The sequence below is a fragment of the Arachis stenosperma genome, chromosome 5 (assembly GCF_014773155.1).
Source record: "Arachis stenosperma cultivar V10309 chromosome 5, arast.V10309.gnm1.PFL2, whole genome shotgun sequence".
Classification (NCBI taxonomy): Eukaryota; Viridiplantae; Streptophyta; class Magnoliopsida; order Fabales; family Fabaceae; genus Arachis; species Arachis stenosperma.
In genome coordinates, this window is record NC_080381.1 from 111,302,587 (window position 1) to 111,315,918 (window position 13,332).

At 38.2% G+C, this 13,332-nt stretch overlaps 1 protein-coding gene and 1 non-coding gene across 2 annotated transcripts; one reads left to right on the forward strand and one right to left on the reverse strand.

The window, feature by feature from the left end:
• Positions 1 to 2,771: 2,771 nt before the first annotated feature.
• LOC130984345 (small nucleolar RNA R71) lies at positions 2,772 to 2,879 on the reverse strand. The gene has a single exon (XR_009088286.1). It is a non-coding gene; the product is annotated as a small nucleolar RNA R71 (small nucleolar RNA).
• A 7,376-nt stretch (positions 2,880 to 10,255) lies between these two features.
• Positions 10,256 to 10,672, forward strand: LOC130981056 (uncharacterized). The gene has a single exon (XM_057904695.1). The coding sequence runs from the start codon at positions 10,256 to 10,258 to the stop codon at positions 10,670 to 10,672; it is 417 nt and encodes a 138-aa protein (XP_057760678.1).
• The last annotated feature ends 2,660 nt before the right edge of the window (positions 10,673 to 13,332 follow it).

Genomic DNA, 13,332 nt, shown 5'->3' on the forward strand with positions numbered 1-13,332 from the left:
GGCTAGGGCGTTAGTGACAGACGCAAAAGTATCAATGGATATTATTCCGGCCTGAACGAGAACCGACAGATGATTAGCCTATGCTGTGACAGAGCATCAGGGACGTATTTTCACTGAGAGGATGGGAGGTAGCCATTGACAACGGTGAAACCCTACACGAGCTTGCCATGGAAAGGAGTAAGAAGGATTGGATGAAGGCAGTAGGAAAGCAGAGAGACGGAAGGGAAGGCATCTTCATACGCTTGTCTGAAGCTCTTACACCAATGATATACATAAGTATCTCTATCTTTATCTTATTGCTTTATTCGTTTATCACTATACCCATTTGAGTCTGCCTGACTGAGATTTACAAGATGACCATAGCTTGCTTCATACCACCAATCTCCGTGGGATCGACCCTTACTCGCGTAAGGTTTATTACTTGGACGACCCAGTGCACTTGCTGGTTAGTTGTGCGAAGTTGTGTTTATGCCATGGTATTGAGCACCAAGTCTTTGGAGCCATTACTAGGGATTGTTTATGTTTTGAAAAGTATTGATCACAATTTCGTGCACCAAATTTTTGGCGCCGTTGCCGGGGATTGTTCTTGTGTATGGACAACTGACGGTTCATCTTGTTGCTTAGATTAGGCATTTATTTTTTTTCGAAATTCTTGAAGATGAATTCTAGAGTTTCATGATGATTTGTTGAAATCTGGCTGGCTGAAAAGCCATGTCTAATCTTATTGGACCGAGGTTTCAACTGATCATCACAATAGCTTGTTGATCTCTATCAATCTTGCTATTGGAGCAATGATCTGCTAAGGCTTGGCTGGCCATTGGCCATGTCTAGTGTTTTGGATCGAAGCTTTCTTTGAAAGCTTGGCTGGCTGTGAAGCCATGTCTAATTCCTGGACCGGAGTCTTAGACTAGCATTGCACTGATTCCTGGAATTCTCATTAAGAATTTTGATATCTTTTTCCACTTAATTTTCGAAAAATACAAAAAAAATTACAAAATCATAAAAACCAAAAATATTTGATGTTTCTTGCTTAAGTCTAGTGTCTCATCTTAAGTTTGGTGTCAATTACATGCATTCATTCATGTGTCTTAAGGATCCTCAAGTAATTCTTGATGATTTTTGTGTTCTAATCTTTGAATTCTATTGACTTGAAGTATTTTGTGTGTCTCATATGCATTCTCATATTGTTAGTGTCAGTGGTATACAAACTGCTAAGTTTGGTGTCTTGCATGCATTGTTATTTGATTCTTGTTGCATTTTGATTATTAAAAAAAAAAATCCAAAAATATTTTCTAATTTGTATCTTTTCAAGTCAATAATACAAAGAATTGAAGATTCAGAACAGGCTGCAGAGGAATTATACAGAAAAAGCTGGGCGTTCAAAACGCCCAGTGAAGAAGGACAGACTGGCGTTTAAACGCCAGCCAGGGTACCTGGTTGGGCGTTTAACGCCCAAAAAGGGTGCATTTTGGGCGTTAAACGCCAGAATGTATACCATTCTGGGCGTTTAACGCCAGGATGGTGCTAGGGGGAGAATTTTGTTTTCAAATCAATTTTTTTCAAATTTTCAAAGTTTTTCAAAATCAAATCTTTTTCAAATCATATCTTTTCAATCAAATGTTTTCAAAATCAATTTCTTTCCTTTTTCAAAGATACTTACTAACAATTAATGATTTGATTGAACATCTCAGATTTGTTGCCTTTTCTGTTGAGAAAGGTTTAATGTTTGAATCATATCTTTTCTTGTTAGGCAAGTCACTAATTTTCAAAATCAAATCTTTTAAAATTGTTTTCAAAACATATCTTTTAAAATTGTTTTCAAATCATATCTTCTCAATCACATCTCTTTAAAACTAATCATATCTTCTTAACCTCATCTTTTTCAAAATAGTTTTCAATCAAATCTTTTTGATTTCTAATTTCAATTCCTTTTTCAAAAATCACTTGATTTCTTTCTTACTTCTATTTTCGAAAATCAATTAAATGTTTTTCAAAATGTTTTCAAAATCTTTTTAATTGAATTTTCGAAAATCTTCTTCCTCTCCTCCCACATCCTTCTATGTATAGAGTACCACTCCTTCTCAACGCACAATTCGAACCTTATCTAATTAAAGTTCGAATTCTTCTTCTCCTTCTTCTTTCTATTTTTCTTTTTCCTCTGACACCTCAAGGAATCTCTATACTGTGACATAGAGGATTCCACGGTTTCTTGTTCTCTTCTCTTTCATATGAGCAGGAACAAAGACAAAGGCATTCTTGTTGAAGCTGACCCTGAACCCGAAAGGACCTTGAAGAGAAAGCTAAGAGAAGCCAAAGCACAACTCTCTTTAGAGGACCTGACCGAACTCTTCAAGGAAGAAGAAGACATGGCAGCCGAGAACAACAACAATGCCAACAATGCAAGGAAGGTGCTGGGTGACTTTACTGCACCTACTCCCGACTTCTATGGGAGAAGCATCTCTATCCCTGCCATTGGAGCAAACAACTTTGAGCTTAAGCCTCAATTAGTTTCTCTAATGCAACAGAATTGCAAGTTCCATGGACTTCCAATGGAAGATCCTCATCAGTTCTTAGCTGAATTCTTGCAAATCTGTGACACAGTCAAGACTAATGGGGTAGACCCTGAGGTCTATAGACTGATGCTATTCCCTTTTGCTGTAAGAGACAGAGCTAGAATATGGTTGGACTCTCAACCTAAAGAAAGCCTGGACTCTTGGGAAAAGCTAGTCAATGCCTTCTTGGCAAAGTTCTTTCCACCACAAAGATGGAGTAAGCTTAGAGTGGAAGTCCAAACCTTCAGACAGAAGGATGGAGAATCCCTCTATGAAGCTTGGGAAAGATACAAACAATTAATCAGAAAGTGTCCCTCTGACATGCTTTCTGAATGGAGCATCATAGGTATTTTCTATGATGGTCTCTCTGAACTATCCAAGATGTCTTTGGATAGCTCTACTGGAGGATCTCTTCATCTGAAGAAGACGCCTACAGAAGCTCAAGAGCTAATTGAAATGGTTGCAAATAACCAATTCATGTACACTTCTGAAAGGAATCCTGTGAATAATGGGACTAATCAGAAGAAAGGAGTTCTTGAGATTGACACTCTGAATGCCATACTGGCTCAGAACAAGATATTGACTCAACAAGTCAATTTAATTTCTCAAAGTCTGTCTGGAATGCAAAATGCACCTGGCAGTACTAAGGAAGCTTCATCTGAGGAAGAAGCTTATGATCCTGAGAACCCTTCAATGGAAGAGGTGAATTACCTAGGAGAACCCTATGGAAACACCTATAATTCTTCATGGAGAAATCACCCAAATTTCTCATGGAAGAATCAAGAGAGACCTCAACAAGGTTTCAATAACAATAATGGTGGAAGAAACAGGCTTGGCAATAACAAGTCTTTTCCATCATCTTCTCAGCAACAGACAGAGAGTTCTAAGCAGAATACCTCTGACTTAGCAACCATGGTCTCTGATCTAATCAAAACCACTCAAAGTTTCATGAATGAAACAAGGTCCTCCATCAGAAATTTGGAAGGACAAGTGGGTCAGCTGAGCAAGAAAGTTACTGAACTCCCTCCTAGCACTCTCCCAAGTAATACAGAAGAAAATCCAAAAGGAGAGTGCAAAGCCATAAACATGGCCGAATATGGAAAGGAAAGAGAGGAGGTGGACGCCACTGAGGAAGACCTCAATGGGCGTGCACCAACCTCCTCTGAGTTCCCCAATGAGGAACCATGGGAATCTGAGGCTCAAAATGAGACCATAGAGATTCCATTGGATTTACTTCTGCCTTTCATGAGCTCTGATGAGTATTCTTCCTCTGAAGAGGATGAGTATGTCACTGAAGAGCAAGTTGCTAAATATCTTGGAGCAATCATGAAGCTAAATGACAAGTTATTTGGAAATGAGACTTGGGAAGATGAATCTCCCTTGCTCACCAAAGAACTGGATGACTTGTCTAGGCAGAAATTACCTCAAAAGAGACAAGATCCTGGGAAGTTTTCAATACCTTGTACCATAGGCACCATGACCTTCAAGAAGGCCTTGTGTGACTTAGGGTCAAGTGTGAACCTCATGCCTCTCTCTGTAATGGAGAAGCTAGGGATCTTTGAGGTACAAGCTGCAAGAATCTCATTGGAGATGGCAGACAACTCAAGAAAACAAGCTCATGGACTTGTAGAGAATGTTTTGGTAAAAGTTGAAGACCATTACATCCCTACTGATTTCATAGTCCTAGAGACTGGGAAGTGCATGGATGAATCCATCATCCTTGGCAGACCCTTCCTAGCCACAGCAAAGGCTGTGATTGATGTTGATAGAGGTGAACTAATCATTCAAGTGAATGAAGAATCCTTTGTGTTTAAGGCTCAAGGATATCCCTCTGTCACCATGGAGAGGAAGCATGAAGAGCTTCTCTCAAATCAGAGACAAACAGAGCCCCCACAGTCAAACTCTAAGTTTGGTGTTGGGAGGCCACAACCAAACTCTAAGTTTGGTGTTGAACCCCCACATTCAAATTCTAAGTTTGGTGTTGGGAGGTTCCCACATTGCTCTGATCATTTGTAAGGCTCAATGAGAGCCATCTGTCAAGCTATTGACATTAAAGAAGCGCTTGTTGGGAGGCAACCCAATGATTATATTTTATATATTTTCTTTTGTTATTTTATGTTTTTTGTAGGTTGATGATCATAAGAAGTTACAAAATCAATGAAAAAAGCAAAAACAAAATGGAAAACAGGAAGAAAAACAGCACACCCTGGAGGAAGATGTTGCTGGCGTTCAAACGCCAGTAAGCCTAGCAGTTGTGCGTTTAACACCCAGTCTGGCACCATTCTGGGCGTTTAACGCCAGAAAGGGGCACCAGACTGGCGTTAAACGCCAGAAAAGGGCTAGAACCTGGCGTTAAACGCCAGGAATGGGCACCAGCCCGGCGTTTAATGCCAGAAATGGCTCAAAACGTGAATTTTGATGCCATTTGGTGCAGGGATGACTTTTCCTTGACACCACAGGATCTGTGGACCCCACAGGACCCCACCACCACTCTCTCTCTTCTTCCCCCATTCACCAATCACCTCAACACCTCTTCCCCAAAAACCCCTCTCTCCTATATAAACCCTTCTTCACCACTCACATCCATCCTTCATAAAACCCCACCAACCTCACCCTTCAAATTCAAACCACTTTCCCTCCCAAACCCACCCATAATGGCCGAACCTCATTTCCCATCTTTGGACGAATACACCACCAACTCCCTCTTCCTCATTTCTTCTTCTTCTACTCTCTTCATTCTTCTTTTGCTCGAGGACGAGCAAACCTTTTAAGTTTGGTGTGGTAAAAGCGTTGCTTTTTCGTTTTCCATAACCATTTATGGCATCCAAGGCCGGAGAAACCTCTAAAAAGAGGAAAGGGAAGGCAAAAGCTTCCACCTCCGAGTCATGGAAGATGGATAGATTCATCTCAAGGGTGCATCAAGACCACTTCTATAAAGTTGTGGCCTTGAAGAAGGTGATCCCCGAGGTCCCCTTTTCACTCAAAAAGGGTGAATATCCGGAGATCCGCCATGAGATCCGAAGAAGAGGTTGGGAAGTACTTACCAACCCCATTCAACAAGTCGGAATCTTGATAGTTCAAGAGTTCTATGCCAATGCATGGATCACCAAGAACCATGATCAAAGTGTGAACCCGGATCCAAAGAATTATCTCACTATGGTTCGGGGGAAATACTTGGATTTTAGTCCGGAAAGTGTGAGGGTAGCGTTCAACTTGCCTATGATGCAAGGAGATGAACATCCTTACACAAGAAGGGTCAACTTTGATCAAAGGTTGGACCAAGTCCTCACAGTTATATGTGAAGAGGGCGCACAATGGAAGAGAGATTCAAGAGGCAAGCCGGTTCAATTGAGAAGGCATGACCTCAAGCCCATGGCTAGAGGATGGTTGGAGTTCATTCAACGCTCAATCATTCCCACTAGCAACCGGTCCGAAGTTACCATAGACCGGGCCATCATGATTCATAGCATCATGATTGGAGAAGAAGTGGAAGTTCATGAGGTTATAGCCCAAGAACTCTATAAAGTGGCAGACAAGTCTTCCACCTTGGCAAGGCTAGCCTTTCCTCATCTCATTTGTCACCTCTGTTATTCAGTTGGAGTTGACATAGAAGGAGATACCCCCATTGATGAGGACAAGCCCATCACCAAGAAAAGGATGGAGCATACAAGAGACCCCTCTCATCAAGAGATCCCTGAGATGCCTCAAGGGATGCACTTTCCTCCACAAGACTATTGGGAGCAACTAAACACCTCCCTAGGAGAGTTGAGTTCCAACATGGGACAACTAAGGGTGGAGCACCAAGAACACTCCATTCTCCTCCATGAAATTAGAGAAGACCAAAGAATCATGAGAGAGGAGCAACAAATACAAGGAAGAGACATTGAGGAGCTCAAGCACTCCATAGGACCTTCAAGAGGAAGGAAGAGCCGCCATCACTAAAGGTGGACCCGTTCCTTGATTTCCTTGTTCTTTATTCTTCTGTTTTTCGAATTTTAGTGCTTATGTTTATCCATGTTTGTGTCTTGTGATCATTAGTGTCTTAGTGTCTATGCCTTAAAGTTATGAATGTCCTATGAATCCATCACCTCTCTTAAACAAAAAACGCGCTTAATTAAAAAGGAAAGAAGTGCATGAATTTTGAATTTTATAACAGTTTAATTATTTTGATGTGGTGGCAACACTTTTGTTCTCTGAATGTATGCTTGAACAGTGCATATGTCTTTTGAATTTGTGGTTCATGAATGTTGGCTCTTGAAAGAATGATGAAAAAGGAGACATGTTACTGAGGATCTGAAAAATCATAAAAATGATTCTTGAAGCAAGAAAAAGCAGTGAATACAAAAAAAAAGAAGCAAAAAAAAAAAATCGAAAAAAAGAGAAAAACCGAAAAAAAGGAAGAAAGAGAAAAAGAAAGAAAGAATAAGAGTTGTGATCCAAGGCAAATAAGAGTGTGCTTAAGAACCCTGGACACCTCTAATTGGGGACTTTAGCAAAGCTGAGTCACAATCTGAAAAGGTTCACCCAATTATGTGTCTGTGGCATGTATGTATCCGGTGGTAATACTGGAAGACAAAGTGCTTTGGGCCACAGCCAAGACTCAATAAGTAGTTGTGTTCAAGAATCATCATACTTAACTAGGAGAATCAATAACACTATCTGGATTCTGAGTTCCTAAAGAAGCCAATCATTCTGAATTCCAAAGAATAAAGTGAGATGCCAAAACTATTCAGAGGCAAAAAGCTAAAAGCCCCGCTCATCTAATTAATACTGATATTCATAGATGTTTTTGGAGTTCATTGCATATTCTCTTCTTTTTATCTTATTTGATCTTCAGTTGCTTGGGGACAAGCAACAATTTAAGTTTGGTGTTGTGATGAGCGGATAATTTGTATGCTTTTTGGCATTGTTTTTAGTATGTTTTTAGTATCTTTTAGTTAGTTTTTAGTATATTTTTATTAGTTTTTAGTTAAAATTCACTTTTCTGGACTTTACTATGAGTTTGTGTGTTTTTCTGTGATTTCAGGTATTTTCTGGCTGAAATTGAGGGACCTGAGCAAAAATCTGATCCAGAGACTCAAAAGGACTGCAGATGCTGTTGGATTCTGACCTCCCTGCACTCGAAGTGGATTTTCTGGAGCTACAGAAGCCCAATTGGCGCGCTCTCAATGGCGTTGGAAAGTAGACATCCTGGGCTTTCCAGCAATATATGATAGTCCATACTTTGCCCAAGATTTGATGGCCCAAACCGGCGTTCAAAGTCACCTCAAGAAATCCCAGCGTTAAACGATGGAACTGGCACCCAAATGGGAGTTAAACGCCCAAACTGGCATAAAAGCTGGCGTTTAACTCCAAGGAGAGTCTCTACACGAAAATGCTTCATTGCTCAGCCCAAGCACACACCAAGTGGGCCCGGAAGTGGATTTTTATGTCATTTACTCATCTCTGTACACCCTAGGCTACTAGTTTTCTATAAGTAGGACCTTTTACTATTGTATTTGACATCTAGGAATCTCTGGACATCTAGTTCTTAGATCATTTGGGAGGCTGGCCATTCGGCCATGCCTAGACCTTGTTCTTATGTATTTTTCAACGGTAGATTTTCTACACACCATAGATTAAGGTGTGGAGCTCTGCTGTACCTCGAGTATTAATGCAATTACTATTGTTCTTCTATTCAATTCCGCTTGTTCTTTATCCAAGATATCACTTGTTCTTCAACTTGATGAATGTGATGATCCGTGACACTCATCATCATTCTCACCTATGAATAAGGTGACTGACAACCATTCTTGTTCTACAAGCATTCGAGGCTTAGTGAATATCTCTTGGATTTCTGATTGCACGATGCATGGTTGATCGCCTGACAACCGAGTGCTCGCCTGACAAACGAGCCAGCCATTCCGTGAGATCAGAGTCTTCGTGGTATAGGCGAGAACTGATGGCGGCATTCAAGAGAATCCGGAAGGTCTAACCTTGTCTGTGGTATTCTGAGTAGGATTCAATGATTGAATGACTGTGACGTGCTTCAAACTCCTAGCAGGCTAGGGCGTTAGTGACAGACGCAAAAGTATCAATGGATATTATTCCGGCCCTGAACGAGAACCGACAGATGATTAGCCTATGCTGTGACAGAGCATCAGGGACGTATTTTCACTGAGAGGATGGGAGGTAGCCATTGACAACGGTGAAACCCTACACGAGCTTGCCATGGAAAGGAGTAAGAAGGATTGGATGAAGGCAGTAGGAAAGCAGAGAGACGGAAGGGAAGGCATCTTCATACGCTTGTCTGAAGCTCTTACACCAATGATATACATAAGTATCTCTATCTTTATCTTATTGCTTTATTCGTTTATCACTATACCCATTTGAGTCTGCCTGACTGAGATTTACAAGATGACCATAGCTTGCTTCATACCACCAATCTCCGTGGGATCGACCCTTACTCGCGTAAGGTTTATTACTTGGACGACCCAGTGCACTTGCTGGTTAGTTGTGCGAAGTTGTGTTTATGCCATGGTATTGAGCACCAAGTCTTTGGAGCCATTACTAGGGATTGTTTATGTTTTGAAAAGTATTGATCACAATTTCGTGCACCAAGTTTCTGCACACCATAGATTAAGGGTGTGGAGCTCTGCTGTACCTCAAGTATTAATGAAGTTCTATTTTCTTTTATTCAATTCCTCTTTTATTCTTATTCCAAGATATTCATTCGTACCCAAGAACATGATGAATGTGATGAGTTAGATAACCCTCATTATCATTCTCACTTATGAACGCGCGTGATTGACAACCACTTCCGTTCTACATGCAACAGAGCTTGAATGTGTATCTCTTAGATTCCCCAACAGAATCTTCGTGGTATAAGCTAGATGGATGGCGGCATTTATAAGGATCCGGAAAGTCTCACCTTGTCTGTGGTATTCCGAGTAGGATCCTGGGAATCCGGAAAGTCTCACCTTGTCTGTGGTATTCCGAGTAGGATTCCGGTAATGAATGACTGTGACGTGCTTCAAACTTGCAAGTGCTGGGCGTTAGTGACAGACGCAAAAGAATCAAGGGATTCTATTCCAGTAGGCGCAGGAACCAACCAGTGATTAGCCGTACTGTGACAGAGTGCGTGAGCATTAGTTTTCACTGCGAGGATGGGATGTAGCCATCAACCATGGGTGATGCCTCCAGATGATTAGCTGTGCGAGTGACAGCCGCATAGGATATTTTCCCGAGAGGATTGAAAGTAGCCACCGCTGATGGTGAACCCCTATACAAAGCTTGCCATGGAAAGGAGTAAGAAGGATTGAGTAGAAGCAGTGGGAAAGCAGGCGTCCTTGAGTCATACAGCATCTTCATATACTTAACTGAAATTCCTACCAATGAATCTACATAAGTATTCTATCCCTTTTATTATTCCTTTTTATTTTCTATTTATTCCAATAATCACAATTACCTTTTAATCTGCCTAACTGAGATTTACAAGGTGACCATAGCTTGCTTCATACCAACAATCTCTGTGGAATCGACCCTTACTCACGTAAGGTTTATTACTTGGACGACCCAGTACACTTGCTGGTTAGTTGAACGGAGTTGTGAATTCAGCTGGTGCCCCTTAGAAGCCTTCATCTCAAAATAATTAGAACATGGATCACAATTTCGTCCACCAACGATGAACCAATCCTTTTTCCGAAGAAATAATGAATTTCAAAATGGCTAAGAATTTTACACTTCCCATGACTTTGGCACCATATAAGGGGATTGAAGATCTTGAAGTTCATGTCACAAAATTTGAGTCTATGATGTTCTTCAATAGTGACTCCGATCCCATTTTGTGCCGATCTTTTCCAACTTTTTTAGATGGAGCTGCCCTATTATGGTTTTCTAATTTACCTGCAGGATCCATAACCAATTTTGATGAGTTTGCCAAGTTGTTCATAAATCATTTTGCAGCATCCAAAATCTATGTGCGAGACTCGGACTACCCCAGCACAATTAAGCAAGGACAGCACGAAAGCCTGAAAGACTACATGACATGCTTCACAACAGTAGCCATGGAGATTCCTGACCTTAATCCAGAAGTGCAGTTGCACGCTATCAAGAGTGGCCTTCGACCTGGAAAATTCTAGGAAGCTATCGCCGTTGCAAAACTGAAGACATTGGAGGAATTCCAAAACAAAGCGACTGGACAAATCGAAATAGAGGAGCTACGCGAAACTCGGAGAAATCAGAGACCACCATTCAGGAAGGAAGAAGACAGGCCTTACAGGTCCCAGAATAAAGATTCTAAAAATCACTTTTTAAGCTAGCTCCGAAATTCGATTCATACACCAAGTTCAATATCAAAATAGATGACATAATCAAAGAAATCCTTCACAATAAGCTCATAAAGCCGCCAAACAGAGTAGAAACATACCAAGACTAAAGGTATGTCGACAAAAGAAAGAACACTAACCTTTCGAAGCCATCCTCACCTAAAGAAGTAAAGTGAAAAAATTTCCCACACACCACAAAGTTTACCAATGCAATAAACACTGTCACACGATTAAATTCACAGTCAATCCCGACCGTTAGATTGATAAACTGTTGACATGACCAATACATCATTACCTCGAATCTAGGACCACTAACACCTATTTTCAAGCATCCTTTCAACATCCAAGTGACAATAAATGCATCACTTCATTTCCTTTTTTACCTTTTTGTTTTTTATTTTATTTTCCTTATTTTTTTCTTTCTCTGAGTGTTATTTTTTAAACATTCTTAAACTAAAATTCGGCAACAAATTAAGCTTGGGACTCGGGCATAGGTCAAACAAGGTATAACGATAGTCGACACTAACCTTAATTTGCTCTCGACCAAAGCAAGTCAAATTTAGGGGATATGATCTGTACCCACAAAACCGAATCGACGTTATATCTATAAAAGACCACGTCCAACAAATAAAATGCGAGATACTAGATCAAAGATCAGGCCTTCAGGGTAAGTTTCCGTGCTTAAACTCGGATATGGGGCTGAGGATCTCAGACCCACTAACATACCTCTTCATCTTAAATAGCGCTACTTAGATAGACTCAAGGCAGAATGAACTCCACTATTGTGATAGTTATTAAGATATTATTAGCATTCTTGTATAGAGACTGACTTAAGTATCGAAGTTTCTTTTGCAAGTGCTCCACACTGCTCAGACGAGGCTGAAACCGGTGGCACGACCCTCAGCTGAAGAATACCACAAGCATTTTAGTAGTTGTCATTGATCTATATTTCGAGTCGAAAGCTGAGACAGAAACAGGTATAAATGAGAATCGAATGATCAAATAAATTGATTAATTGGAACGAATTTTAAATTAGAGTCCTGAATTTTTCATAAATTAAGATCAAAAGTTGGATTATCATAACTTTCTCTCTCTTTTTCTCTCTTGTTCTTACAAGATGATAAAAAGAAAATAATAAAGAGAAAGAGAAAATGATTATGAGTCATAATAAAAAAAGAGTTAAAATTTTAGCTCTCAAAATATTTTTTAAGATATAATTATCCAAAACTATAATTATTCGAACATCAATTTTTACTTTATCTAATTAGTTATTTTATATACCAGTGTTACTGATATTGGTATAATAAATGATCTCAACCGTAAAATAAAATATTTTGGTACAGTTTATTTGAACAATGAATATTAATAAAAAATTTATACCGATGAAATTTAGACCGGATAAATATATGATCTAAAAAAAGTTATTTTATCATTTGCCAATAAAATAATATTTTTATAAATAGTAATTCTAGATTTTTTTATTTTTGATATGGATACATTTCGTTAAACGGAATCAAATTATAATATATATATTTTTTTAATTTTAATCATAAAAAATTCAAAAATTTTGTGATAAGAAATATTGAGTTGTGTAACATTTTAAATGATAGCAGACATGAAATTCATATTTTAAAAAGTCATGAAGAAATTTTTTTCTCTAAATCTATGTTTATTTGTTTATATAAATTACATTTACTAAATTTTACAAAAACATTTATTATGGGTAAATCTAACAGATAAATCTTGACGATTTGGAGGGATAATTTTTTATTTTTCTATCTTTTTTTATCGGTGTATCAAATTACATTTCAATTTTAAAGGACATTGTATATATATTTTAAGGATAAAATATATTTTTTTATCTTTAGTGTTTATGAATTTTAAAAAAAAATATTTTTAATATTTTATTTTATTTAATTTTGTTTATGATATTTTTTATTGTGTCAAAATTATTTTTAAATGTTAATTCTATCTAAAATATTAGAGACAAAATTAAAAATATTCATGAATACTTTTATCATAAATTATAAATATTAAGAACAAAATTAAATAAATAAAAAATATTAAAAATAAAATAAATAAAACTAAATATTAAAAGTATTTAAAAAAATCACAAATATTAAGAGTAAGAAACATATCTTATTTATATTTTAAATATATATGAAGGGAAAACACTTTTTTTTCCCTCTCTATGTGTGTATATTATTTTTGTTTGTGTTTTTTTTTTTTTTTTGTTGGTCTTGATCTTTGCCTTTTTTATAGACACGAGATAGTGTGATTTTTTTGTTTTTCGGGTAGACTGTAAATATTTTGAATTGTGACAAATGTTAATGCTTTCTAAAGAAAAGAGTGAGTGCAGCAATTTTTGAACTTTAAAGCTTAAATTTTAAATCTTAAATTTTAAATTTTGAACTTTAAAATTAAAATTCTAAATTTTAAATTTTAAATTATGAATACAAAATTTTAAATAATAA

Coding starts and splice junctions, on each gene's coding strand:
- LOC130981056 (XM_057904695.1), top strand. CDS start 10,256: ATGGCTAAGAATTTTACACTTCCCATGACTTTGGCACCATATAAGGGG.